At 41.2% G+C, this 26537-nt stretch overlaps 1 protein-coding gene across 2 annotated transcripts in view; it reads left to right on the top strand.

Annotated features, from left to right (window-relative positions):
- The window catches only part of shroom4 (shroom family member 4), a 105032-nt gene that overhangs the window by 18803 nt on the left and 59692 nt on the right, over window positions 1-26537 (top strand). For both annotated transcript variants that reach the window (XM_019353139.2, XM_025904374.1), the window contains one exon: window positions 22012-22163. In XM_019353139.2, the coding sequence (XP_019208684.1) occupies window positions 22012-22163 (152 nt within the window). The remainder of the gene's footprint in view (window positions 1-22011; window positions 22164-26537) is intronic.

Below are 26537 nucleotides of genomic sequence, written 5' to 3'. Positions count from 1 at the left end.
CTTTGCAGATATAACAGCTTCAACTCTTCTGGGAAGACATTCCACAAGGAAATAACCAATTCCATGAAGTTCTCTAAGCTCTCTGTTGAGTGAATCTGAAGGCTACGTGAAGTTTGGAGGTCTGGATTGATTGACTCTGCAGAAAGTTTGTGACCTCTGCACACTTTGTGCCTCGGCATCCACTAACGCTGCTCTGTGATTTTATGTGGCCTACCACTTCATGGCTGTCATTTTGAAAGCTTCCACTTTGTCATAATACCACTAACAGCTGACTGTGGAATATTTAGCGGAATATTTAACGACTGTTCTTGATGCAGGTACCACGCTGTAGTTCCCTCAGCTCCTGAGAGCGATCCATTCTTTCCCAAATGTTTGTAGAAGCAATCTACAGGCCTAGATGCTGGATTCGATACACTTGCAGCAATGATTATGACAGAAACATCTGAATTCAATGATTTGGATGGGTGAGTGAATATTTTAGCAATATATTGTATATTGAAAAAAATGACATTGATGATGAGGACTCAGAAACTTACCTTTTTAGTTCTTAAATAAAATTGTAGAGATGTTTTTTCTTACCCTATAAGCTCATGCAGCTCATGCTTCGTCAGATATCCAACAAACATGCATGTTAGGTGCCACCTTAGATATTGCTGCTACCCCTTGATAGAATCAGTGTCAGTGGTCCTGGAAAAAAAACAAGTGGAAAAACGGAGGTGTTTTTGGCCTTCAAAACAAATAAACAGAGCTGTGGCTAGCTATTAAAAAAAAATTCAGAGTAGTTTTCCATTGGTGATTTCAAAGCAGTAAGTGTTAATTGGAGATGCTTTAAATCTGTCTTCAGCTGTTAAATTAACTGGTCGAGACTGTTTTGTTGATTTTTGAGGTTTGTTTTAATCCCCTGATGACAGGTTTGCTGTGAGCAAGTTGCTGCCAGCTAATCGTTTTCATCTCCAGATAAAGGCAAACAAAAAGCACCATTATTCCTCCCTAATAAGCTGGGACTTAATACGTATAGGAACTCAATCTCTTCCACTTGCCAGATGCCAAAAAGCTTCTTCATCTGTGATCAAGCAAAATCTTTTGTGATTTCGATCTGATCGTCAGCAAAACTCCGTCTCGGCTTTTTCCGTGTGACATGTTGTGACTTCTATAAAAAAAAATACTTGACTGGCAGTCCAGAGAGAGAAGCAGCTTTGATGTGACAGGAGTAAAAACGTACACAATACACCCTCTATCTGTGGTGCTCGTAAACACACAAAGCACATCCAGTGCAGAGAGTGAGAAATCGAGGGTGGGTGGGTGTAGGTGGGGGGCAGAGGCAGGTTTCAGCGGAGAAGGGCAGGGTCATTTAGTGCACATTAAAAAGTTAATCTTTCACTCATATTTAAGTGTGTGTATGTGAGAGAAACACAAAGAGTCTCTCTTTATGACACTGATGGATCAAACCGGCCGGCCTCTGGTCCCACCAGGCCGCCAAGCCCTTTAACCTTTGCTGCTGTGAGCGCTGGTCACCGGAACTAATGGCTTCCATACTCCATCAGAAACACACAGCTGTGTGTGTGTGTGTGTGTGTGTGTGTGTGTGTGTGTGTGTGGACAGTATAAATATCAAAACTTCATGAAAACAGAGCAGTAACTTTCCTGTGAGTGTGTAGAATAATATGACAATCAGAAGTTAAATTTATCCATACAAATACAGCGTGTGTATTTAGGAAACGTTTGAAACGGCCAATCACATTCTCCAGTAATTGAGTCGTATTTTATATAAATGTCTCTGGAATATGCAGCACCCTGCACTGTGTGTATCATTGCACACACACAATGTCAGATTAGATTGCTGAATGAAGCTAATTTTAATCTGGTTATATGGCGGTTTATTCTGACACAGCCTACATAAATTCGTTCATTTTCTACATCAGAGGACTGGAGAAAATTCACAGGTTGTCAGTGGTCTTGCTTTAGAGGCAGAGTCGCTGTTGCGGCCCGACTAGTGGAGGGTTGTCTAATGCATGGTTGTCTTAAATCTAGCATTTAAAGCAGTCTGCAGTGTCACAGTGATTACTGAACACTACGCTGATCTTCTTATTATCTTCTTTTTTTTTTCAGTTTGCTGGTGTTTGGCTCGAGGCTCGTTTTGGCGTTAAAAATTGTGTGCATGTCTTGCAAATGTCACAAGAAGAGTTGAATGACCAGAGGAGCCACACTCTGTGCTTTGTGTGTGTGTGTTATCAGGCAGTGTGAGGGTGTCCTCATAAAACCTCTGAGCTGAACTGTTTTCATTTGTTTATCTGTGTCATCCCCATATCAACCTGAGCTCAAATCCATTCCCAAAATTGACTTTTCCCCCCGTTTTGGTGTGTACATATACACACACTTGCCCCTGTCTGTTTATACATCTTTGTGAGGACCAAAAATTGGAATGCTACCATACTTGTGGGGACCAGCAGTCCCTTATGGGGACAAAATGCCCTTCCCAGGAGTTTGAAGGCATTTTTTAGGCTCGAAATGTGGTTCTAGTGTCAGGGTTACAATTAGGTTATGGTTAGGTTTAGGCTAAGGGTTAGGGTAAGCGGAAAGCATTTTGTCAATTAGATGTCCCCACTAAGATATGAAAACCTGTGTGTGTGTGTGTGTGTCTCAGCCTGAAGGTCGCACAGTCATAAAGTTTTTGCTGTTTCTTTGTGCGTGACGCTGTCGCTTTAGCGTGTGAGTGCCTTTAAATGTGACAGTTTGATTGTCAGGATTGTGGTGGATTATGGGATTTGGAGGCTTGTTGTGCTTTGATGATGTATAGATCTTGATGACGACTGAGGGTTAAAGTTCGACAGGTTGGGTCGGGGGTTAGCGTGACGCTGCTGGGCTTCCTGAGGATTGTTGGGCCGTGGAGCTTTGATGTGGTTCACAGCTTGGAGACTGTAATGAGGGGCTTGCTTTCCCAGATTAGGCGAGATTATGACGGCTTTACTGGAGTTTTAAGGTGGTAAGAGCATCTTTGGTGTAAATGCATGTGGGGGAATTTCCAGAAGTCACCTGCCAGTCAAACATTATGGGCGGTGCATTTCTTCTTCTTGTCATCCTGTTTACCTAACAGCACTGGCACTTTCTTTTGTTTAGTGATCCTCTTGGTTCAGGTGATTTTTTTTTTTTTTTTTTTGAAGGAAAAAGTTCAAATATTTATACAACAAACTACATCAAACTTTAAATCCTAAAGCAGCTCTTTAGTGCAGCCTTTTATGGGTGAAAACTGTTTATAGCCTCATAAAACTCATAAGAATACAGTTTCCCCCCATTATTTATGCGCTTTTCCTCTATTTGCCCTTATAAAAAGTGAAATAACGTGAATGTTAAAGCTTCTGCAGAGACGTGGGACTTGATAATAACATTTAAACATCCTGCACGCTTTCCACGTTTTGTATTTTATTTCTCATCGTTTTTAAGCCATCGCGGCGCCTGAGCTGGTGACTGTGTGTTTTCATCCTGTCTTCATCGTCACATCTTCTTGACATTTCTTCAAACGTGAAGAGTTGCTTTTTTTTATTTTTTTTATTTGACTTTAAAATATTTAGTCTCCTCGCGGGAGTGCATCTAATAAAAATATACGAGTGGGGAGACCCACCAGAAAGTGGCTGCGGCACATTTTAAATAATTACTGAGAACGTTCTGGATTAAAAACAAACAGAAGAAGCCACCAAGACGGATCACATGTACATATGTTTGGGTGTAAGTGGAGGAATGTGCCAACTGGTTTCAATAAATGTCGAGCAGACACACATCTCATGGCAGGGCAGAAAGTCCACTGTGTTTTGTTTTCCACAACCTGTTACTAACGTGCTCCACGGTGAAAGCAATTTAGCTGCAAGTGCGGTTATTTGGTGGGTTCTGTGGCGTATACGGAGCAGCGTACTGGACCACAGCAGTCTTTACAAACGAGTGAAAGAATGAGCCGTTCAAAAGAGCTCATTGAATTCGAGCGCACTGCCACTGTTGCAGCAAGGCAGTTTGTGAAACTAGATACTCCAACATCAACTGTAAGAGGTATTATTGCAAAGTGGAAGCGTTGAGGAACCACAGCAACTCTGAAAAGTTACGCACAAAGTTACTACGAAGTGACAGATCACGTTAAGTCTGCAAAGCGCCAAACTTCTTCTGGAGTTAACATCTGCACAACAACTGTGTGCTGGGAGCTTAATGGCTGAGCAGCTCCTGTCTGCAATGTGTTGGTGTCCCAGTGCAATTGTCAACATTATGTATGGGTGTCAAACGTAAGGCCCAAGAGCTAGAATAGGCCCATCAAAGCCCCCAATCTGGCCCTCTGGACAGCTTTGGAAAATGTGAAGGAGTGCATAGCTTTTGAATTTTTTACAGCTTTTCCTACTGATAAAGAATCACAGAAAGTTCCCGTTTTTCCACTATAGAAATGACTGTATTTTATATTGTCGGCCACTTCTGCTTCCTAAAAAAGGTGAGGATTCAAGCCTGCCATTGTGGTTCAACACCGACTCTACCTTTCATCAGGCCTGCAGATGCCTGGAGTAGGTCAGCATGAGTCTCTCTGTGATTTCTGGAGGACTTCATGCTCTGCCCCAGAGACCAAAGTGCGATGACAAAGGGAAATTACTGAAGCCATAATTGAAATTAGAGCCTCATAGGATGACGCAGAACTTGGGCTTACGGAGGAAACTTGAGGTTTAACGTTTAATTTTCGTTTTTGGTGTTTTGAAGTGATTCAGTTCTTTCGGGGGTTTCCATGGTAACTTGTGGTAAATGATAAATCAACAGGTTTGAAATCACAGTTTATAAAACTCTCTTACACACTCACATGCACAAGCAATAATTTAATGGGATAACAAATATAATCCAATAGATTCTCCCGTTTCTTAATGACAGACTTGTGAAACTGATAAGTCTGCTAACTTACTCAGTAAGCATTTTTGTTGGCTTCCTTTCCGGCTTCAGGTAAGCGAAACCTTTGTTAATGCAGCTCAGTCTTCCTGAGCAAAGAGCTTAAAGTGTACACACTTCCACAGAGCACCTTTAATCCTCTAGTTTTCGTGTCAAGCTCACTCACACGGCTGCACTTACTGCAGCAGGTGTGTCGTTTTCAGTCTGCATTGTATGTTTAATCTCATCATATTATTGTAATATTATAGTTTTATCTTCCTTTATAAACTTTTCTTCTAGAAGATGTATTCTTGTTGGGTAAACACTGGCCCCTAAACGTGGCTTGTAATTAGACTGCTTAACCCTAGGTGATGTTCACTTCCTTTGTCGTACGGGGTCTACATAAATAAATTCAGGTGCATCAGTCGATTGGCCAGTTTCCAGCTGATCGTCCGTGATTCGTGATTGGCCAGTGCCTTCCAGACGAGACTGCAAATACTGGGATGAGGATTGAGCCAAAAACACCAGACAGGGAGAAGATGAGTCTATCAGCGGATTAACAAAGATGTGTGTGATTCGCTTCCTGTCTGGGCTTCGTCAGGTCCAGGTCAGTTAACCAGAGTTTGTCCAGGACTCGAAGAGCATTTCCCCTCTAAGAGAAGCACAGAGAGAGCGACGACTTGTTCACAAGTGAGAGGGCGTTTGCTCACATGCTGCAGTTCATCCATGTGACGGAGCTCGCAGGATGTTTCTGTGGTTTCGAGTCTTAATTCAGGATGGCAGCGATTAGTCAGTGTTCGGATTTTGACTGACTTAAAAATAACCCAAAAAGGCATTGGGTTTCCTTTTTTCCTTTCTTTTACCTCTCTCTTGTTGCCTTCCTCTCACTTTTCTCTTCTTTTTCCTTTCCCCTGCTACCTTCTCACTCCCATTTTGAATTTGATCCAAATGTGTCAGTGACCCAGGGGTCTCTGCTCTCCTAAACAGGCCAAATCAGTAGAACCTCACCCAAAAAAGGACGTGCCTGTCTGGGGGGGCATTGTCTTGTTTGCGCCCTTGGGTTCTTCCATGGAAAAAAGACCATTTAAGGACAACACCACGGATCAGTGGAGCTAGACTCCTGTATACACCATGCAAATGCACACATACGTGTGGCTGTTGGCGCTTTTGGTGTGAGCGTGGGAGCTTTTTTTTTTTTTTTCCATCCCTGCAGCTCCCTCCTTCCCACCCTGATAAAGGAGGCCTTGTGTGAGCGTGGGTGTGAGGAAGGGAGGAGAAGCTCACAAGGCTCAGAGTGGAGGGCAGAGGTTGATGAGGGGTGTGTGCAGCTGTATGAGAATGAGTGAGGGGAAAAAATGAACATAACATGAAATGCTGGGGACACAAGAAGAGAACTCTTAAATATGCTTGTAGTAGTGCTTTAAACTTGTGGGACTCACCCTGGGGTCACAACTTGAAAAGGATGGGTCCTAGAATAAGTTTAGAGTTTTCATGTTTTCTAACGCATTTTCTCCTATTCCACTAATCCACGAGTTAAAACATTCAAATATAGATTTACTTCACACTGCGTCGTTAAAAAACCCATCAGCTGGTGTTCTCCTGACTCTAATGGCAGTTGTAAATGGAGAACAAGCTTATTGATGCTATTTGAGGGTAACTGAAGCTTCAGTGTTCCACTTCACGTTTATAGAGACAAAGAAACAAAGAGAGGGCCTAAAGGGAACAAAACCGTAGAAGTTCATGATGTTACTTGGCTGATAAGGAGAAAATGTTTGTGGGTTTCTCGAGCTGCTTTATTCACCAAATCAAATCAAATCACTTTTATTGTCACGTCACATGTGCAGGTACACTGGTACAGTACATGTGAGTGAAATTCTTGTGTGCGAGCTTCACTGCCTAAAGGTTAGCTAATGGTTGTTTTCATCATCATTCAGTTTTTCAGCTGTTTATTGATTAATCGGTTCCTCATTTGTCTATAACTGGAGAAATCCTCTGAAAACTAGAGGCGGACCAGGGATGGATTTTTGTACCTAAGTGAGTACATTTAATTGCAGCAACACATCTAAAACCAAAGTCCTTTATACAAAAAAAGAGGTACACCTTTAAACATACTTTTTCTAACTTCCCTTTTTTTAAAAATAGTTCAAAAACCTTCCAAAATGAACTAGAACCTGAACAATATATCGCTACATTGATATCATAGATATTAGCGATTTTCCGATATATCCGTGTTGGCCTTTATAAAGACCATTAGATTACATTTTAAAAGAAACAGCATGGCAAACACCATTCAAAGATATTATGTTGCATAGACCTCAACCAGAGGGCACTCGGCAACGTTCCTGTGGGCAACACATGAACTTTAAAGGTGCAGCTGTTTAGCTGTCGGTAACAACTTACACCAATAAAGTGAATGCTAAATATTTGCACCTTTTCTTTTAGATCATATGGTGCAAAATTAGAAAATAGTTGCAGCAGGAAGGTTCTGGGTTCCCCTCACAGTGATCAGACTTATATGTTGGGTTAACTGGTGATTCTAAGTTGGCCACAGGTGCAGATGTGTGATTTAAAAAAAAGCTTTAAATGGTTAGTAAGACAAGAAAAGCGCTGTATAAAAATCAGTGAATTTTCCCAAAGTATGAATAAGTAATAGTTAAAGTATATAATATGATTGTATACCTAATTTTACACTTGTTTAAAAAGGTGCAAATTGTCAACTTGTATAGCTATTGACTGTCAAGGGTACAGGAGCAGTTCTTTGGAGCAGTGATTTCCAGTGTGGGGACTGAAAAGTCACTTACAATAAATACATTTAAATGACAAAACTTTTAATTTTCAATTCTGGCATTTAGTTGAACATTGCCAATAAATATTTTATTTTTTAATCTTTAACTTGTTATATATGTTGTCAGTATTACAAAAGAACAAAAAGAAGCATTGTCAAGTGGTAGTAAAGCTTTGAATGGAAAAATCAGCACACCAAAATGAATCAAATGAAAAAAACGCAATGAAATAAATTCCTGGATTTATCCTGTGAGGTTGCTCAAATGACAACTTGTGCACCTCAAAAGTACCAGAAAATGCTTTATTCTTTATCTTCTGTGAGTTTTGGGAGTTCTGGAGTCGTTAGCGTCTTGCTTATTTTCTTCACAGTGCTTGATCTCGTTGCGGAGGTCAAACACAGAATGATTCAGACTTGTGGCTGTGAGAGGCCCAAATACGAGTGGAAAAGGTGGATTCAAATGTTATCATAACAGGAAATGTGGGAGAAACTGGCCTCTACCTTCAGAACTGCAGAAAGAACTGGCAGCTCCCTCCGAGTCATGTTTCCATGTTTCAAACTGCTGTTTCCAAATTTACTCCTCAGTGCATCTGCAGGCATTCGGTTTGGGAGATGGAGGAGTAAACAATAGCAGAAGCTCAAACCTGGTGCACAGCAGGAGGTCCTGAGAGGGTGTTTCTCCTCCCAAACACCCCCCACCCACTTCCAGGGTCTTTGTCCTTGGGATCCACTCAAACATGATTGGGGGGGGGGCAGGGTTCATGAAGGGTCTTGTGTTTACCTGTCATGTTGATGGCTCTATTTAGGGCCTTGACACGGAGGAGATGCACCACTGAGCATCATTCAGTGCGTTTCCATGCACACAAGAAACCAGCTAACTCAGTGAAATCATCTCCTTTCCTGCCATGAGGAAGCAAAGTTTCTGCTGTGATCAGTCATGAATGAATAGAATAGAATAAAACAGAATGGAAGAGAAATATCCTTCATTGTCCCTCAGTGGGGAAATTCACGTGTTCCAGCAGCAAAGTGACAGAAAAGTAAAGAATATAAAATAAAAAACAAGAAACAAGAGACTGTACAAGGCAAATTTACAATGCAAGAAAAAAAGGGTACTATACAGTACTGCAGAGAATGTAGCACACGGCGGACATTTTTCACCACCTTGTTGTGAACTATTTGGCATACCTTAAGTTATTCTAATGACACAACTCAATTGTTTTTGAATGAAATCAATAAATGTGAAATTTTACTTTAAAAACCAGGAATGGTCTTTGTCCATTTCCATGATTGAATATGAGACTATAAAAAGTCTTGTACTTCTTTGTTCCCCCTCCTTTACATCTACGTCTGTTTTCATGGTAACAACTAGGAGAGATTTTCTGAGGTTGGGCAGTATGTCAAAAAACAGGTTGGACAGTTTGACAGATGATTATGTTTGCAGACGACATTGTTGTCTGTGGTGAGTGTAGGGAACAGGTTGATTATAGTCTGAAGAGCTGGAGGTATGCACTGGAGAGAGGAGGAATGAAAGCGAGAAGAGGCAAGAGAGAACAAATGTGTGTGAGTGAAAGGGAGACAGGTGTAACAGTGAAGATGCAAGGAGTAGAGGTAGTGAAAGTGGATGCATTAAAATACCTGGCAACCATCCGAAGCATCAGACAGTGCTCAAGAGAGGTGAAGAAGAGAGTAGAGTGAGTGGAAACGAGTGTCAATGATAATTTGTGACAGAATTATAGCAGGAAGAGTGAAAGGGAAGATTTACAAGATGGCGGTGAGTATGATGTATGGTTCGGAGACAGGAGGCTGTGCTGGAAGAGAAGAGTTTAAGGCTACGTCTACTCTAATCCAGATAAATTTGAAAACGGCGTTTTCGTCTAAAAATGCTCTGTGCCCACACTATCGTTTTCAATTGTTTTCAAAGAGTTGTATATCCACATTGAAACGGCTGAAAATGCTCACGTTCCAGCACTGCGCATGCGTGAAACGTAAGACGATTCGACCTGCCTCATTTCTGTCAGCCGTTTATTTACTTTCCGGCTCTTTGAAACGTCGCGGGAAAATGTCGAGGAAAAGTTTTCTAAATCAACTAACAATGAGGTGGAGTTGTTGCTGCGAGTAACACAAAAGTACAAAGTTGCAAAAGTGAGTGAGAATTAAATAATTTGAAGAAAAGCTATCTGGACCATGTACAGACTGATATTAATCTTTAATAGGGCTGTCGAAATTGAGAACAAAAAAACAGCTGCTGTATAATGCACTCCGCTATCTTAGTTTAATTGGTCACGTGACTGCATCCTATGACTGCGTCATCGTTTCCTAAAGCCTGTGGTTACGCTGTCCACACTGGGACGCAAAAACGGCATTTTCAAATGTATCCACTTTGGAGAGCATTTTCAAAACGCTGCGTTTTCCTTGAGCAAAAACGGCATCTTAGGGGGAGGCCAAAACGGAGAGAAAAAGATGCGTTTTCAAATGTAAACATATTAGTGTGGACATGGCCTAAGATACTTAGTTTCATTAGGAGTTAGAGAGGAAAGGCTGAGATGGGTTTGACATGTGCAGAAGAGGAATAGTGGATATATTGGATAAAGGGTGTTGAAGATTGAGCTGCCAGGCAAGAGGAAAAGAGGAAAACTACATGGAACAAGATGCAGAGGGTGGATGTGACAGATGCTGGGGATAGGGTGAGATGGAGGCAGATGGTCTGCTGTCATCATCATAGTTTTTAAAGCTATTCTTTCATTTTTATAACTCCTTTATGAAATTAGCCTATTAAGGCTAGATAAACAAGACAATTATCAACATATTGCAATTCGTAATTGGAAAAGCGACTTCATTATTATCATTATTTTTCCTCCTCACAAAAAAAGTTGTCAGTCACATTAATATTTTCCATCTTCAAGTTAAAATAATTCCATTTATAGTAAAAATATACAAGTTTCACCCCCCACGTTGTTTCCATTTGTGAAAGCATAAAAAACTTTTTCATTTGTCACATGGCCAAAGAATAGAAGCAAAATGTGTTGATCCCTGTCAAGTGTTAGGTTACTAAAGGAGCATGGACACATGGTTATTATTTAACAGTTAGCAAAGACTTTTAGAAAGCTGCTGTGACACTGGTCGCTGGTGTTCACCAAAAGAGGGGCAGGGGAGGAAGACGTGGGACTTTCTCAGAGCAAAGCAAATTCTTAAGCCCTTATTGCAGCAGTTTGTGACCTCATCTAAAGACTAAAACTGAATCTGATTCATTTCTTAGATTAGGAAAGCTGCTTCAGTAATAATTGGGGTTTGTTCATATAAAACACAACAATAGGCGTCCCTCGAAGCGGTTTTGGCCACATTTGTAATAAAAATACTTATGTTAAACAGAAAAATGCTAAACAAGGTAACATAGATTGAAACTATGTGTCTATGTGCATAGCTGCCCCCTAAAGTGCATTTTAAAACTTGAAAAACTCCACTAATACTGATTATTATTTAGTTATCATGTACTTAATATATTCAGTACACTTAAGGGATAAATAAGGTGTTTGACGCTCTAAAAGTGTCATATTATAATCACACAATGATCAACAGCACCACACTAAGACAAACGTTTACAGGTCATTGGGCAAAAGGATTTTGTCAGGCTCGTTCAGCTTCATGTTTGCGCCCTCATCTTCTCTTTGTGTGTGTTCTTGCATGTGAATGTTACATGCACCTCAAAACCCAGCTTCTGTCACATTCAAACACATGACACATCGACTCCGCTCTCAGAGTCCTCCCTAAAAGAAAAAAACCCTAAAAAAACCCTGTTATATTCTCTCTGGACGTCTTCGTGTAAACAATTGAAGAGTGGTTTCCTTCTCTCGCTTCTGTTGCCAGCAGTGAAAGAAATGACACAGCTTTTCCCAGACTCTGCTGCTGTGTGCCAGCTCTTGTTTTTTCTTTTCTTTTCAGAGCATCTTTGCTTTTACACACAAACTTTCTTAGAGCTTCTCATTTTCTCTGTCTCGTCCTTTCTGCAATTTGAGGTTTTAAACGCACGTGTTCCTGCACTGCCTCGCCCATGGTAGGCACACAGGCCTGGTTTCAGAGGACCCTGCGTTGACATCTATTTAACGGTAACCACCTGCAACATTAAACCGTCTTCCCCATAAGAAACAGAATGATTAACATGATGAGGCCAAAATAAGCCTCCATGACTCGGCTAATACATGTGTTTACACATGCACATGCGTCTCCTGCTGGTTAATATTGCAGTGCACATGTTTCCTGTGTTAATCATCTCTCTCACACACACATACACACACATACACACACACACACAAACACTGTTGCAGTTAATAATCTTCAGTCTGAAGCTAATCGTTCCAGTTTTTGATAAAGGGACTGTTGTTCAGCGCAGTCAGGTGATAGCTGAGTGATGACAACCTGTGACTAGCATGTGGGGGGATTCCCGTCTTTTTCCAGGGCACAGCAGTGGGCACTGTGCCACCGTATAAACACACACATACACACACACCTCGAGGCTGTGAAGTCACCACTTGAATCTAAATATAAAAGGGTGTGTCTGACCTGTGTGTGTGTGTGTGTGTGCATGTGTGTGTGTTTCAGCTCACAGAGAGGCCATTCTTCTCTGACTCCTCAGTGCCTGGAGTGACCTCACCCTGTCTGGACATCCCACAGCAGCAGTTCACACACACACACACACACACACACACACACACACACTGCAGACATGTAGGTCAGACTGGAGTGAAGCTGAGCTGTGAAACAGCTGAGAGGAGGCGTATAGATACATACAAAGTGAGGGGAAAACACTTTATCGAGCAGGGTGTGACAGATGAGAGATGTTTTGGCCTTTGTGTGCAGATTATGTCTCTGGAGCTGTTTCATTTTGTTTTGATTGTTTTTCTACTGTTTGGCACATGCATCATGGCACGCTGGATCATCATTTCAAACAATTATGCATGAGTAAAAGTTATTCGACTGTGGGTCTTCTTCTAGACCTTGTCAAAGTGGTGACAAACCGTCACCCTCGAATGAGAGGAAATTGGTCCCAATGTTCAGGAACAAAACAGAAACCACCAAGGCTTATTTATTAAACAAACAAACAAAGAAACAATAACACCTTCTGTCCATTTTTTATGAGGGAGAAACGAAAGAAATCAAAAGTGGGACCACACTATAAATGTGTATTTCTGCTAGAAATGTGGACATTTTGACATTGAAGTCTATGGAGCCTCAAGTGGCCACTTGAGGAACTGCATTTTACAGTTTCATTTTCTTCCCACCTCATACCTCATCGTTTGCTACAGCTTTGACTATTAGATGATCTTGATTAAACTGGCATGTAAAGGTCTAAATTCAGAAATAGATTGAATGTTTGTTAGTTTTGAATAAATTTGACGTTGTTTAAGACAACCCAAAAATAGTATGATGATTTAATAACAGTGTGTGTGTGTGTTTTTGCCATGAAGCTGTCCAGCGGCAGTAAATGTAAGGAGGGCACAAGGGTTGGCACAGGCTCGCTTTTGTTATGTTTGGTGGAGCTGAGCTAAACAGTGAGCCTGAGCTTCTGTGAAGGACTGAGAGTCACTCTCAGACAAAATGAGAGCGCCGCTGCAAAGAAAGAAGTGCAGCAAACGTCAAAGCCAAATTTGTAATTAAAGTTGACATTTGATTATAGATTATCAAGCCAGCGCCTTGTATCTCCAGGAATGTTGCTTGAGTTTGTCTTCATGAACTCTCGATTAATGTGGATCCTGAAGCCGACGTCTTTGTGCTTTAAATTTTTGCTACCGATCGTCGGTCAACCTTTGTGGAAAGTTGGCTCTCTGGCAGGATGATGTCAAGCACCTAGAACGAAAAGCTTGTCAAGAAACCCGCACTGTGTCAAGGAACGAGCTCTGGGTAATGACTTCAGCCTCCCACACATCTGCCTGCTCTGTGCGTAATAAACTCTCTTAATACCGCTCTCTAATTATGCCCCACAAACCCACGTGCTGGGGTTTAGTATGTAAAACCCACAGGTGTGTGCGGCAGATTACAGCACGCCGCCCTCAGGTCGTCTCCTCCCTCCCCTGTTTCTTCTCCTCCTGCTTCCTTTTGCTCATCCAGCTTCTTCTTCCTACCTTCCTCATACCTCCTGTCCTTCCTTCCTTCTTCTCTATCCACATAACCTATTCTCTTTTTAAGTTTCTTCATTATTAATTATCCTGCTGTTATCTGTGTATTTTTCCTTCTTTTTCTTTCATCTTCTTGTTTGAGTTCCCATCATCCCATTTCTCTATACTCCTACATCCTACACCCAGCTCTCATTTGCCTTCTTCCACATTTCTTTTTTTTCCAGTCCTCCTCCCTTATACCTTCATTTATTCCTCATTTTTTCCTTAATTTTTCTCCTTTCCACCCAAACCTTACTTCTTCCTTCTACCGTTACCTTTGTTTACATGCTCCTTAATTCCTTATTCCACTTCCAACACACATCCTTCTTTTAGTCCTTTCTCTATTCTCTTGTAAGTTCCTTTCCTCTGTTGTTTTTCCTTTTTTTTGTTTCCTCTCTTCTTCATCTTGTTTGGATCTGATCTTAATCATCTTTTCTCCCTGCCCTCCTTCTCACTTATGCTCTTTAGCCTTCATAAGTTTCCCGCCTGTTTTGTCCTGCATCTTCTTTACTTTGTGTTTTTCTACCATTCCCCCTAAGCTATTCCTTCACGTTTTCCCCATTCATTCCCATCTTTCCATTGTGCTTCCTCTCTTCTTCTTCTCTGTTTTCCACCTCCATCTCCCTTTCCTTTGATACTTCTTTATAACCCTCTTTAAACATTAACCTCGTTAGATCTCCTCCTTCTTTCATTTTTCATGTAGATTTTTTTCCCTCTTCATCTCCTTTCTGTTTGCTCTTCATCCAGCCCTTCCCTTCATCCACCTCCTTTCACTTATTCTCTTTCTATCTATACATCTCACTTTATTCCTCCTTAGTTCCCCTTCTGTTTTATTTCATCTGTCTACACTATTTCACCCTCTTGTATATCTCCCACCTTCCCCCTCATCTTCATCTCTATTCCTGTTTAGATTTCTTCAGGCACTTACCTTTTGGTTTATTTAAAAAAAAAATCATTTTTCCTTCCCTTTTTCAGCGCATGCTGCCTTGCTGTCTCTAAACATCTTGTCTTCTTCTTCATCATATTCCCACCCTACATTTCCCCCTCTTTTTTTCCCCTCCTCGTTACCTTCCTCCGCTCTGCTCCGCTCCTCTTTCATCCATGGGAAAATGACAGATTACTCCTGAAGCTTAACGGCACACTGATAGTTTTAGCAGAGCCAAGCGCCGACCAGAGTGTGTTTTAATCTTCCACCAGCACTGTTTATTTCATTAGAGTCCAGCATTTATTACATTGCTGGATAATTGGGGTTCATATTATTGCTGTGTATTTGAGTTTCTAAACCATGCGTGTTGTGCTTTGGACACTGTGTGTGTGTGTGTGTGTGTGTGTGTGTAACAGTGATCCTCATTGTAAGCAGTGTTAAACATCCCAGCACTGCAGCCATTTCTGCCTCTGGTTTGTTTTCATAATGAAAAACTCATTAGAAACAAGTGAACATAAGTACTGTGTCACATGGGTTCAACACAGCCTGGCGGCCTTTTTGCATACGTGTGTGCATGTGCGTGCATGTGTGTGTTCTATATTTGACAGTAATGTGTGTGTGGAAAGACACAGTTCAGTGTGATGTACATTACATTTCACTGCTCCCTGCGAAAATGTTTTGTGTTCTCACCTCTGTGTAGGGGTCAAAGGTAAACTTTAGCTTCAAAATGATGCCCTGAAGCTGTTATTGTGGTTTTAGCCACTTACTAATTAACTGGTCTCTGCCTCTCGTGCTCTTCATTTTTTAGTTTACAGTGGTGCTTTGCTTTGGCATAAACTCTATAAACTATTTATGTTTCATTATCAGCCTTTACAGCTTTTTATTAGCACGGTTCAAGCGTAACACAATTGAGTTTTTAACAGCCCAGGACTCAGATGTTTTTAAAATGTTGGACTAGGGAAGAGTCAGTCTGTACCTGATGTCTGGATTAGTTTTTCACTGTAAATAATCAAAATCCAAATCTTATCTTCCTTTCATGTAATGATATTTATCTCTGCCTCTCAGGGATGCTCAACATGCTTTTACTGAGAACAGTTTAACATTCATCCTACAGCTTCCCTGTGCCTTACTTTCCTGTAACCCTAGTTTTATAGGGTTAGGCTAGTATAAATGATCTAACCCAGCTTCACTAACCATCCATCTTTAGCTGTGAGTGGTGCCACAGTGTTGGTTTGGTTTTTGGTGACTGAAGAAAAGTTTCAGTGGTTATAGGTCGGGAGGTAGAGCACGTCATCTGCTGATCACAAGGTTGGTGGTTCCATCCCTGGCTTCTCTAGTCTGCATGCCAAAGTGTCGTAGTGCAAGATACTGAAGCCCACGTTCTTGCATCCATCAGAGTGTGAATGTGCGTGAATAGAAACAAGTGCTTCCGTGAATGTGTGTGAATGGCTAATTGAGACAGGTTGTGTAAAGTGCTTTGAGTGCTCACGCTGAGTAGAAAAGCGATGTATAAGAACCAGTCAATTTATCATTTGCCCTGAAATGACTAGTAACATCACACTTCAAAAGATGATGTTAATTGAAAAGAAAAAACAAAACAATAGGACATTGTGGATACATGGTATTAATGAAGAGGCTAAAGACCAGCCATCCAACATGGACTGTTGCTCACTATTAGTACTTGCACGTACTGTTTGTCTCAAGGAAATTAAGACTAAGGTGGGGCTCAAAGTGTTTTTCCTGGCTTGCAATGGCCCTACACTTGTGAGCATCAACGGTCTGTTTATAGTTAGGACAAAAAGTCTGTGCTACCTTGTTTAACTAAAGTTGGTGCGTATTCTTGATACTTTGGCCATTTGATTAGAAATTTTTTTAATCTTTCAGTACTGTGCAAAAGCCTTCACCCACCCCTCAGGTCTGTATAGTTTGGTAGGATAATGGGAAATTACTGCAGTCATTTATTGAAACGTACATGGAAATATAGGATAACAAGGCACAAACAGAGTTTGTAGATTTCTATCCAGTTTGAAAGTCATTATTAATAAGTCAATAATACCTTTGTTCTTCAAAACAGCCTAGACTCTCTTAGGCAGCTTTCTTGTAATTTCTTTAAGTAGTCTTCAACAATAGTTCTCCAGGTTTCTTGAAGGACAGTCAAACCTTTTTTTTCGGATGTTAGCAACGTTTAGATCAGTGGTTCTCAAACTTTTCACAATGAGTACCACCTCATAAAATATGGCTCGTGAAGTACCACACTTATGACCCACCCAACTCCCCGCTGCTGGCCGCGACGGATTAGCGCTCACTCGCAGAAGTGGATCGGATTCTCCTGGCTACCAGGAGCTTCGGCATCCAGGCAATAGTTCCCAACTTACCGACGGCAACTCCCGCCCCCCCACCAATTCTCCTGGGGGCGTCTGACTCATCGATGGTGGCTAGGATCTCAGCACGGTGACACTGCGGAAAAGGGCTGCGTTTTTACCATCAGCATAACAGCGCCGTGCCGCCTTTGCAGTTTCAAGGCCCAGGGAAATGAGCCCACCAGCGCTCCGTAGCGGCCTCGACAGCTGGCGATAAGTAAAGGCTGCTCTTCATAGAGGACTCACGCTCGGGGAGACGTTTTCTGGTCGACTCCGGCTCCCAGAAGAGCCTCAGGAGCTCTTGTGTAGTCTTTGCATACCTCTACAATGGTATATTATTTAATCTTTAAAAAAATTGGAGATTTCCTGCATACCACCAGAGAGAGTCCAAGTACCACTAGTGGTACACCTACCACAGTTTGGGATCATCTAAAGCAGTAATTTTCAAACTGCTTCAATAATGTTGAGGTCCTGGCTCTGGGGAGGCCAATCCATGACCGATAATATTTCACAGTGTTTTTCTGTCCAGTTATGTTTTTTTTTTTAATGCACTGGCAGTGTGTTTGGAATCTAATCAGATAGTTTCAGCATGGTATTACAGGATGGGTCACAATCTGTTGATGTTTTTGTGACAGGCTGCTAATAATAAAATGCCTAAGGATACAATTTAAAATTGGTTTCCTGCGAAGTTAACTGTTATGTGCAGAATTAAACAGGTTCATCTCTTGAGTTAGGTGCCCTTTCTTATCCTTGAATGATTAATAGTTAAATAATAAGTCATAAAATTATTCCTGGTCAGGTGCAAGGAAAGGACTGAAAGTGAGTGAAAAAAAGGCAGCCAATGCCAGAGCACTGTTGCTTAAGACTGAGTCCTTGGAAGCAAATACAGTGGAACCCAGACGAAATTAATTCATTCCCGAGGGTATTTTGTAAGTCGAAATTTTTCGTAAGTCGAAGCACCCATCGCGCCTTTTGAGTGAACAATACTGCAACAACAATACGTCGTTCAAGTGGAACAGCGAAGCACAAGTACGAAAGCCAAGGGGGTTGTCACGTGATTCAGAAGGCATTGTAGGCATTCTGGGCTCAGCCAATCAGAGCCAGCGGATTTCGCTACGCGGGCATTTTGCCGTAACACGGGCAGAAATATTGCCGTTAAGTGCCTTCGTAACTTCGAATTTTTCGTTAAATGGGGTATTCGTAAGTCGGGGTTCCACTGTACAGTAAAATAAGGAGTGTCTTAAGACATTTGCAGGGTATAATTTGACAGCCAACCTGGAAAATCCTATATAATACTTACCTGAAAAAATTATGACTTTAAGAGAGTAATACCTCAATCTGCCAACCTGACCCCACCTTCATCACCATTGATGTTACTGTTTTAGGTCCTTCCGCAACAACTGTTAATAGATGCTCCAGCAGGGTTTTCCAGAGGGGTGTTTTTTGTCATCTGTGTGCTATAATTAGGGATGTTGATAGAAAAACAATTTTCTGGCATTGTTCCACTCAGGTATGATAAATGGACACAGGCAAATGCATATTAGAAAGACCCGACTTACTCATAAGTTATCATTCTTAAATTGGACTCTTAAAATAGTTTAAAAACAGCATGGAAACAGAGTGCTACCAAAACCCAAAGTTGTGATAAAAGTGTCCCTTTCAAATGTGACTAACTGCTTAAATTTTTTCATGTTTGGATGAAAATATTTAACCTTTGAAGTCGATGACAGCATCAGACCCAGGAGAGCTCGGCAGAAAGAATGAGTTAATATGTGAAAGATCTCACTTTATGTTTGAGTTGGCTCGCAGGGCTGAGTCCCCCGCTGCGTGTCTGTAAAATCCTGAAACCGTGAAATCAGACCTGTGTTTCCATGACACGCATTCCTTTGATTTTTTTTTTTTCTGAAGCAGTAAAAGCAAAAGAGTGAATGAATGAATGAATAATGAAAGGAGGGGCAGGTCTGCTCTCCGTTTCCACCCTGGAATATATTCCTTTGCGTTTGCCCCAGAGACATCTTTAAAGAGCTTTTATTCTGTGTTAATAGTGGAATTCACCTGGGGTTGATATCTGAAAGTGATGGATAATAACACCAGCCTCAAGCTGCCTGGTGACCTCTGACAAAGCCAAAGAAGGAAAAGGATTTCAGTCACTATTTGGCCTTCACAGTAACCATTTAAACCTACATGCCCCTGCTGTAATCGAATAATTACATTCTTACTAAACTCTGTATTAAGTAACTTTACTGGACAAAGACCCTTTTTAGAGTTTGTCAGATACATACCGACAGCATTTTATCACTTATCTCTGAAACAAAGTTTTGTGTTTTTAGATTACCCAGTATCATCTTCAGTGTCTTAGTTTAACCCTTTAAACCCTAACCTAATTTACACCCCCCCCTTTAAACCAGGGGTGGGCAACTCCAGGCCTCGAGGGCCGGTGTCCTGCAGGTTTTAGATGTGTCCTTGATCCATCAAAGCTGATTTAAATGGCTAAATTACCTCCTCGACATGTCTTGAAGTTCTCCAGAAGCCTGGTAATGAACTCATCATTTGATTCAGGTGTGTTGACCCAGGGTGAGATCTAAAACCTGCAGGACACTGTCCCTTGAGGCCTGGAGTTGCCCACCCTTGCTAAAAATGCTAACCATCACCTGTGACGGGTTAGGGTTTAAAGTGTTAAACACATATATATTAAGACACTGGTGTGTGAACAGAAATCTGTTGCCACCTTCTCTTGTGGTTTTCTTTTTTTTTCTTTTTTTTTGTTTATTTGCTAAAAGGTAAATTTCTAAAACTGTTTTAGCTCAAGAGGCAGTGAGAGAAAAAATGTTTGTGTAATGCATGACAGTGCCAAGATACCTATCAAAGATGACAGAGTGTTTGAGTTGACCGATTAACACACATCCAAAACTTGAATTCTTTCCCCTCATAAACACGATATTTGATGACCTCACCTGTGCGTCACCTGTAACAATGATTTTTGACACCTCAGCATATATCAATAAAGATGTGGTTTAATGACCTTTAGAATAGTTTCCAAGGGTTTTCCAAGTGTAGCTGCATAGGCAGAGACCACCCTCACTAACTTCTGAGGCACACCCAGTCATTTTGTTGTATAACCAGGACTAAAATATGACAGAAACCACTCAGTTCAGAAAAAAGAAACACAGGTCACTCAAAGTAGGCTCAAAGTTGTTCAAGTCTCATGGCTTCTAAACCAAAGTACTGGACAAATATTCAATTCATTGCTGCAGAACAAAGATCAAGAGATGTATGAGCACCAACATAGTGAAGGTGGAGACTGTGGGATGAAATCCTCTGTAAAGAATAACATAACAAACAACCACACTACCAGATTGGCCAACAAGCTTATCCAGTTGAGATAAGCGTTCAAACTTTCAAAATAATGCTTGTCCACTTAAGGTTGTCCACTGATTCTGTTCTGGCGCGTTGCATTGTGCATGATGGTTGGTCACTAAAAGACTTCCTCCTCCCTCTAATGCAGTGGTTATCTATGAGGTATGCAGGTGGGGATGCAGACAGTCAGCTGAAAAATACAAAGTAATCATTAGAGTGCGTTCAAACCTGCACCACTTTCTGATTAAAATGAACTTGTTTTACTCCTTGCTGTGGTTTGTGTGTGGAGATCGGACAACGACAACTGCACAGTCTCTGTCAGGTTTCGAATCTAAACTCTAAAATGGTTCGTTTATAGAAAGAACCTGGTCCAGCCTCAACTAAACTACCAGGTGTACGACAGGTCTGAGCAGAACAGCAGGTATGCTTTGCATCGAGGATGCCACAGAGTACTGCAGACCTGGAGAGTACACACACTGCAGCAGTAAGCCATTAAATCAGTGACTTCCTGTATTTGCTTTGGTCACAGCTAGCCAATAAGCAGACATTCTCATGTGGCTTGTAGTATGGAAGCCATACTGTGACTTCTGTCATCAGAAACAATCCGGTACTTTGTGATGCAAAAGTTCTGACAACTTGATGGTTTCATACTTTTTAAAGTTTTAAGAGATTTTACAGTAATGATTCTGATGACATGGGAAACAACAGTTTTATTGATGCTCCCAGGCTGCAGCATTTTTAAGTGTAGGGTAAACAGCAGGCATTTTCCATCCTGCTTTTCCAATGAGCTGCTGCCACTGATGACACACTACCTACAGTATGTTGAAGTGCAAAGCATTATAGTGCATTTGCAGTGACATGCATATTTGTTTTTTATATACATGAGCATGTTGTTCCAGTACTTCACTAAATGTGGGAATAAAACCGCAGCAAAAAAAAGTACAAAAAAAACCCGACTTGAACTCTCCTCTGATTTTTCTGTCATTGTTGGCCTGACTGTCTTCCTGCCGGTGGTCCGCTCAGTAAGCAGGTCATTTGCCCCGTCCATCTGTGTGTTCCTGTCTTTTATTTCTTTCATGCTTTCTCCTCTTCCTGTGTGTGTGTGTGTGTGAGATTTATGGCTGAATTGAAACCTCTCACCACACTGCACCGCACAATCGTCAATGTCTCACTTCTCTGCAGCCTAAAAAACACCCTGAAACATCCCAGCAATGCATTAACGGCACAGCCTTCACCACTGTGTGACCCGCAGTCACCTCTGTGCCAAACACACACACAGAGAGAGTCTATTACAGAGGAATGTGATGGGTTTCTGTGGGATGTTTGGTTCGGGCTGTTTTTGGAGATGCTCTTTAGGGTGAAGTTGCCAGGGGGACAAAGACAGTTTAACAAAAAATGTCTTCAAAATGGGCTTTAAAGGAGTCGTTCTGGCAGCGCTGATGTGTCTTTGAGTGACTTTTTTATTATTAGAATGATTTTTTTTTTCTTGAATGTTCTTCTGTTTGCCTTCCAAGTGTCCTCTTTCATCTCAACCAAATTGTGTCTTTGTCTGCAGATCGAGGACGAAGGGAAGGCTGCCCACTGCAAGAAGCTGAAAGTTGGTGATGAACTCATTAACATAAACGGATCCGCCCTCTACGGCAGCAGACAAGAAGCCCTGATCCTCATTAAGGGATCCTTCAGGATACTGAAGCTCACAGTCAGGAGGTAAACACTGTGAGAACTATACAGATCCACGAGAGGTTCATGCTAGGGTTAGGAGACAGAGCTGTGGGTGGAGATGTCATTTGATAAAATCAGAAGCTACACATACCTCTCACACACACTCGGATTCGGTGCTGCTGCAGAAGCAGCGATACCAGCATTCATGAGAGTTCCCGTAAATGTTTATTTAAATAAAAGTTTGCAACGGTGAGAGGAACTGAACAAGAACAAGCTGAGATAATATTATAATGTGTAATTACCTCTAACAAAGAACCTCGACGAACGGGCTCACGAATGAGGTTATCACTGCAACATCGTCCAACAAAGTCCCCCTACGGTTTTGGTAAAGATAATGACTTTGCTGTGATTCTTGGCTGTATTTACATGTGAAATTATGCTGAGAGAGAAAGTCAGAAGAACCAGAAAAGCTCTTACTTTGTTCTCAGAGCAAGGGCTCCATGTGTTTGCAGCTGCTGAGCAGTGGGAAACCAACGAGTGCAGGAGATCGGTTACAGAGCAGTACTGTCAATTTTTTTTTACCCGGTGCCCCTTTTCTGGGGAAGACCGCTCTAAAGTAGAATGAAAAGACACCAGTTGGCAACAAGGAGGTGACCTGAAGGGTCACTGCTGACTAAGGTTTGTCAAAATAAATCAAGACTCAGATACTACTTGATTTAACTAGTTTATGTCAACATCATTAAAGTACTGAACAGTTAGCACAGCTCTTAACCTGGTCAGTGCATATTTTTGAAGTCCGTACACTTCACCTTTAAGGTAAAGACCCCACAATATTAGAAAGAAAACCCCAACAGTCAGACTGTCCCCTATGAGCAGCACTTGGAGACAGTGGGAAGGAAAAACTCCCTTTTAAAAGGAAGAAAGCTCTGGCTGAACCAGGCTCAGGGAGGTGTAGCCAAATGTTGTGACTGGTTTAACTATTATCAGTTACCCGATAGCCACATTATGGTATCGTTAAGATAGTGTGCTTCGGCGATGGTTAACTGTCTTAGTTTTTTATTTTATTTACAAAGGGTCATTACAGCAGGTAGCTCCACATGTTTCATTTGGCTCATTTTATACTGCATGTCCTTCCTGATACATCCCTAAACCCCTAACCCCCTGATTTGTGTCTCCTCCTGTGTCTCCTAGGAAAATGGTGTTGAGTATTGAGTATTTTTCTGGTTATCAGTATCATGTTTGAAATTCCTACCTCTCACAGGCATTAGTGTACATTGCCCCTGTGCTTTGCAGACTGTTGTGTGCGTGCTGTAACAGTGTACTATCACTAGGGGGCAGTGTCAAAAGAGTAATGCGTTTAACGCTTATATTGTTGGGCCTTTAGTTTAGCCCCTGCTGCAGAGAAGACCAATGTTCTTCATCTTAGAAATGAGATGATGTGAAACTCGATTTAATACGTCCATTTCAGCCGCTGTCATTGCCCTTCAAGGCACATCTTATTATAATAATAATTAAAAAAAACAATCATAATACATGCACAATGAATGAGTAGTCGAATAAACGGCACTCATACAAAAACTTCATCAACAAGTAATTTCGTGGCTTCACAGTGAACGTTGGTTCATTCGTCTTCTTTGACTTGTTGACCCGTAATATTGTGTTTAGTTTGATTCTCAGCATTGGTCGCTGTCCTTTTCCCCGATTCATCGACACCTAAAAGCTGCGTTCTCACACATAAGATGTTTTTCACAGGAAGTCACCTTTGACTTTCAGGGTGTCAGAAAGGAAACTGGTGAGCAGTGAGGGTTGAGTATAGGTGACTCTGCTTGTGTGTGTGTTTGTTGGCATTTAGACCAGCAGTTGTATATCCTCAGTGCTTTATTTAAAAGTCATAATTGCCATTATTCAAAAACTCACAGGACTGTGTACACATCCAGCAGATTTTAACTGACACTGGCTCTGACTTGGACTTCTGTGTTCACTTCATGGTTGTAACTCTGACGTCAACTCCCTTTAAGCACCGTTTATGGTCCTATCCAGAAAGAACAATGTTGCTGTATAGCAGATAAATCCCACCTGTGTTTTCTGTTTATCATTTAGGAGGTACTAGCGTGCTTGTCAGAGCTTTCTGCTAAAAACAGCTACCTATTATTTCTCCTAAGAACTTTAATGTTTGATTCATGGGATGTGTGGGATTGTGTGTAGTCTAAGTCGCAGTCTACAGCGCAGCTCTGTACCCTACACTGTAGCTTGACATGCACCTTCACAGAAGTGTAACTGCAAGTTGAAGCGGTGCACACTACTCAGCAGCTTGAAAGGTCTGTTTAGTAGTAATGTACAGTATAAACGCGCTCTATTGATTAACAGAAGGATACACCTTATTGAGACATAGTAAAAGGGTAGAAATTTCTGCACAAAAACACACAAACGCGCAAAGGGAAAAAAACCCATCATTTGTGTTTTGGCTTTGCAACTGGAGCTAATGATGGGAACAGTTTCAGTCTGTCAGCTGAACTCCAGTTGGCATCTCAAGGTGGACTGAAAAAGTGCAGGGTGAAAAGAACAGCAGATCTGAGCTCTGACATTTAAATTGGCAGGAGCTGGACTCAACCTATTGCTACTTTGATTGAACTGTGAACTTCAGCTATTTATCAAGTTTTTTTTACAGTGAGTTCAGATATGAAATCTGATTTAATTGCGTGTCAGGTTTTTGTTGTCACTGATGTTTCGACAGCTGTGAATATCAGTATAATAAATCGACGCAATGACAGGAATTTTAACTATAATTACATTTTAATTGTAATTATTTCTAACAAAAATTCTTTTAATCTGTTCATTCTGAAAACACACCAGAGGCCAGCATGCTCAATACTGTTTTTAGAAGCTTGCTTTTGCGCTTGTGCTGCACAGCCGTCTGTCTTTCGCAAGAACCAGCAGTAGTCCTCAATCACGCCCGGATCAAAATTTCCCTGATATCAGTTTTCCATCACTTTTCTATCTTACATCAAATCTGTCCTGCTCGCTAACATCTCCAAGATTTGGTGGAAAAACACTTGAGGTAAGTGCATCTTCAGTGTCATTCTGGCACTCATGAGCTGATATATTTTCATTGTGTTATCCACAAGCTCAGCATAATTCTCTGCTCTGTGATTGCCAACAAAACTCTGGATAACCTGTGTTAATGCTTCCCATTGCTGCTGATTCAGGACCAACAAAAACTCCCTTACCTATACCTGGCGTCACTTTCCTTGAGACCAGACTTATTTCTTGAATGCTGAAGAGCATCACTGTTTCTGTCCAGCCATCCTAAGTTGTCCAACAGTTGGCATATCATAACTGGGGAAAACAAAAACAAAAAAAACAAGGTGATGAAATGATGAAAACGAGTTTGCAAGTGATGTCAGCAAGTAAAATTTGTTAAAGTACAGTTGACTCTCAGCAGCAAAATGCTCGTTGATCGATCTAATAAAGTGTTTAAACAATGGGCGCTCTGTTATGGGGACTCGTTCAGGGAGGCCGAACCTGTTTCTATGACTGCAAACAAGCAGTTACTTCAGAGCACACAGAATGAGTAACTGGAGTTGAGTTAATCGCTGGCCTGATACTTTGAAACATTTTGGGGCCACAGAACCAAATTTTCGAGTGACCTTCTAATCTCACACAGATTAGTAATAGTCATACAACCATTTGTATCGTTAAATGTCATTAAGAATACATTCATTTTAAACCTTTTTAACTTTAATACTTCTTACTCATGTGATGACACGTCACAGTCTTATCAGCGATTTGATTTGAGGATATTTGTTCTAGTACCTTTGTTGGATTGATTGACTCTGAGCCTACTTTGAGTAACCCTTGTTTCTCTCTGCTGACGTGAGTAGTTTCTCTCATATTTCAGGCCTGCTTTTACAACAAAATAGATGCCTGGTGACCTCTGACAAAGCCAAAGAAGAAAAGGAGGGGAGCTCATCTTTATAGGGGAAAGGGTTAAGGGCTATTTGTATAGACTAAACCTATATGTTTCATCTTAAATTGCTGCTCAGACAAATTAAGCAGCTAATATAATCAACCAGAGCTCTGAGAATTGCATTAGACCAACAAAAATCTGACATTTTGCCAAATAAATGAAGAAACGAGCTGCATGTTTTTCCTTAACTTCTGAAAAAGTTTTAATTTTAAGCTCTAAATATCCAGAAAGTCTGAAGCTGCTAACTTGGCAGTACTATATATATTTATATATATATATATATCTATGTAACAGATCAGACTGTTAGTGTTGCGTGTTTAGCATATGTGTGGACACATGTTGGCTCTCACACAGCTTTGGGAAAGCCCCAGCAGTCAGACATGCAACACATACCAGACACCAGCACCCACTGTGGGTTTCACTGGGAGAGTTATCATCGCCAGTTACATTCC

The sequence above is a fragment of the Oreochromis niloticus genome, linkage group LG3, assembly GCF_001858045.2.
Source record: "Oreochromis niloticus isolate F11D_XX linkage group LG3, O_niloticus_UMD_NMBU, whole genome shotgun sequence".
In the NCBI taxonomy this organism is placed as follows: domain Eukaryota; kingdom Metazoa; phylum Chordata; class Actinopteri; order Cichliformes; family Cichlidae; genus Oreochromis; species Oreochromis niloticus.
This window is presented reverse-complemented; position numbering and strand designations above follow the sequence as displayed.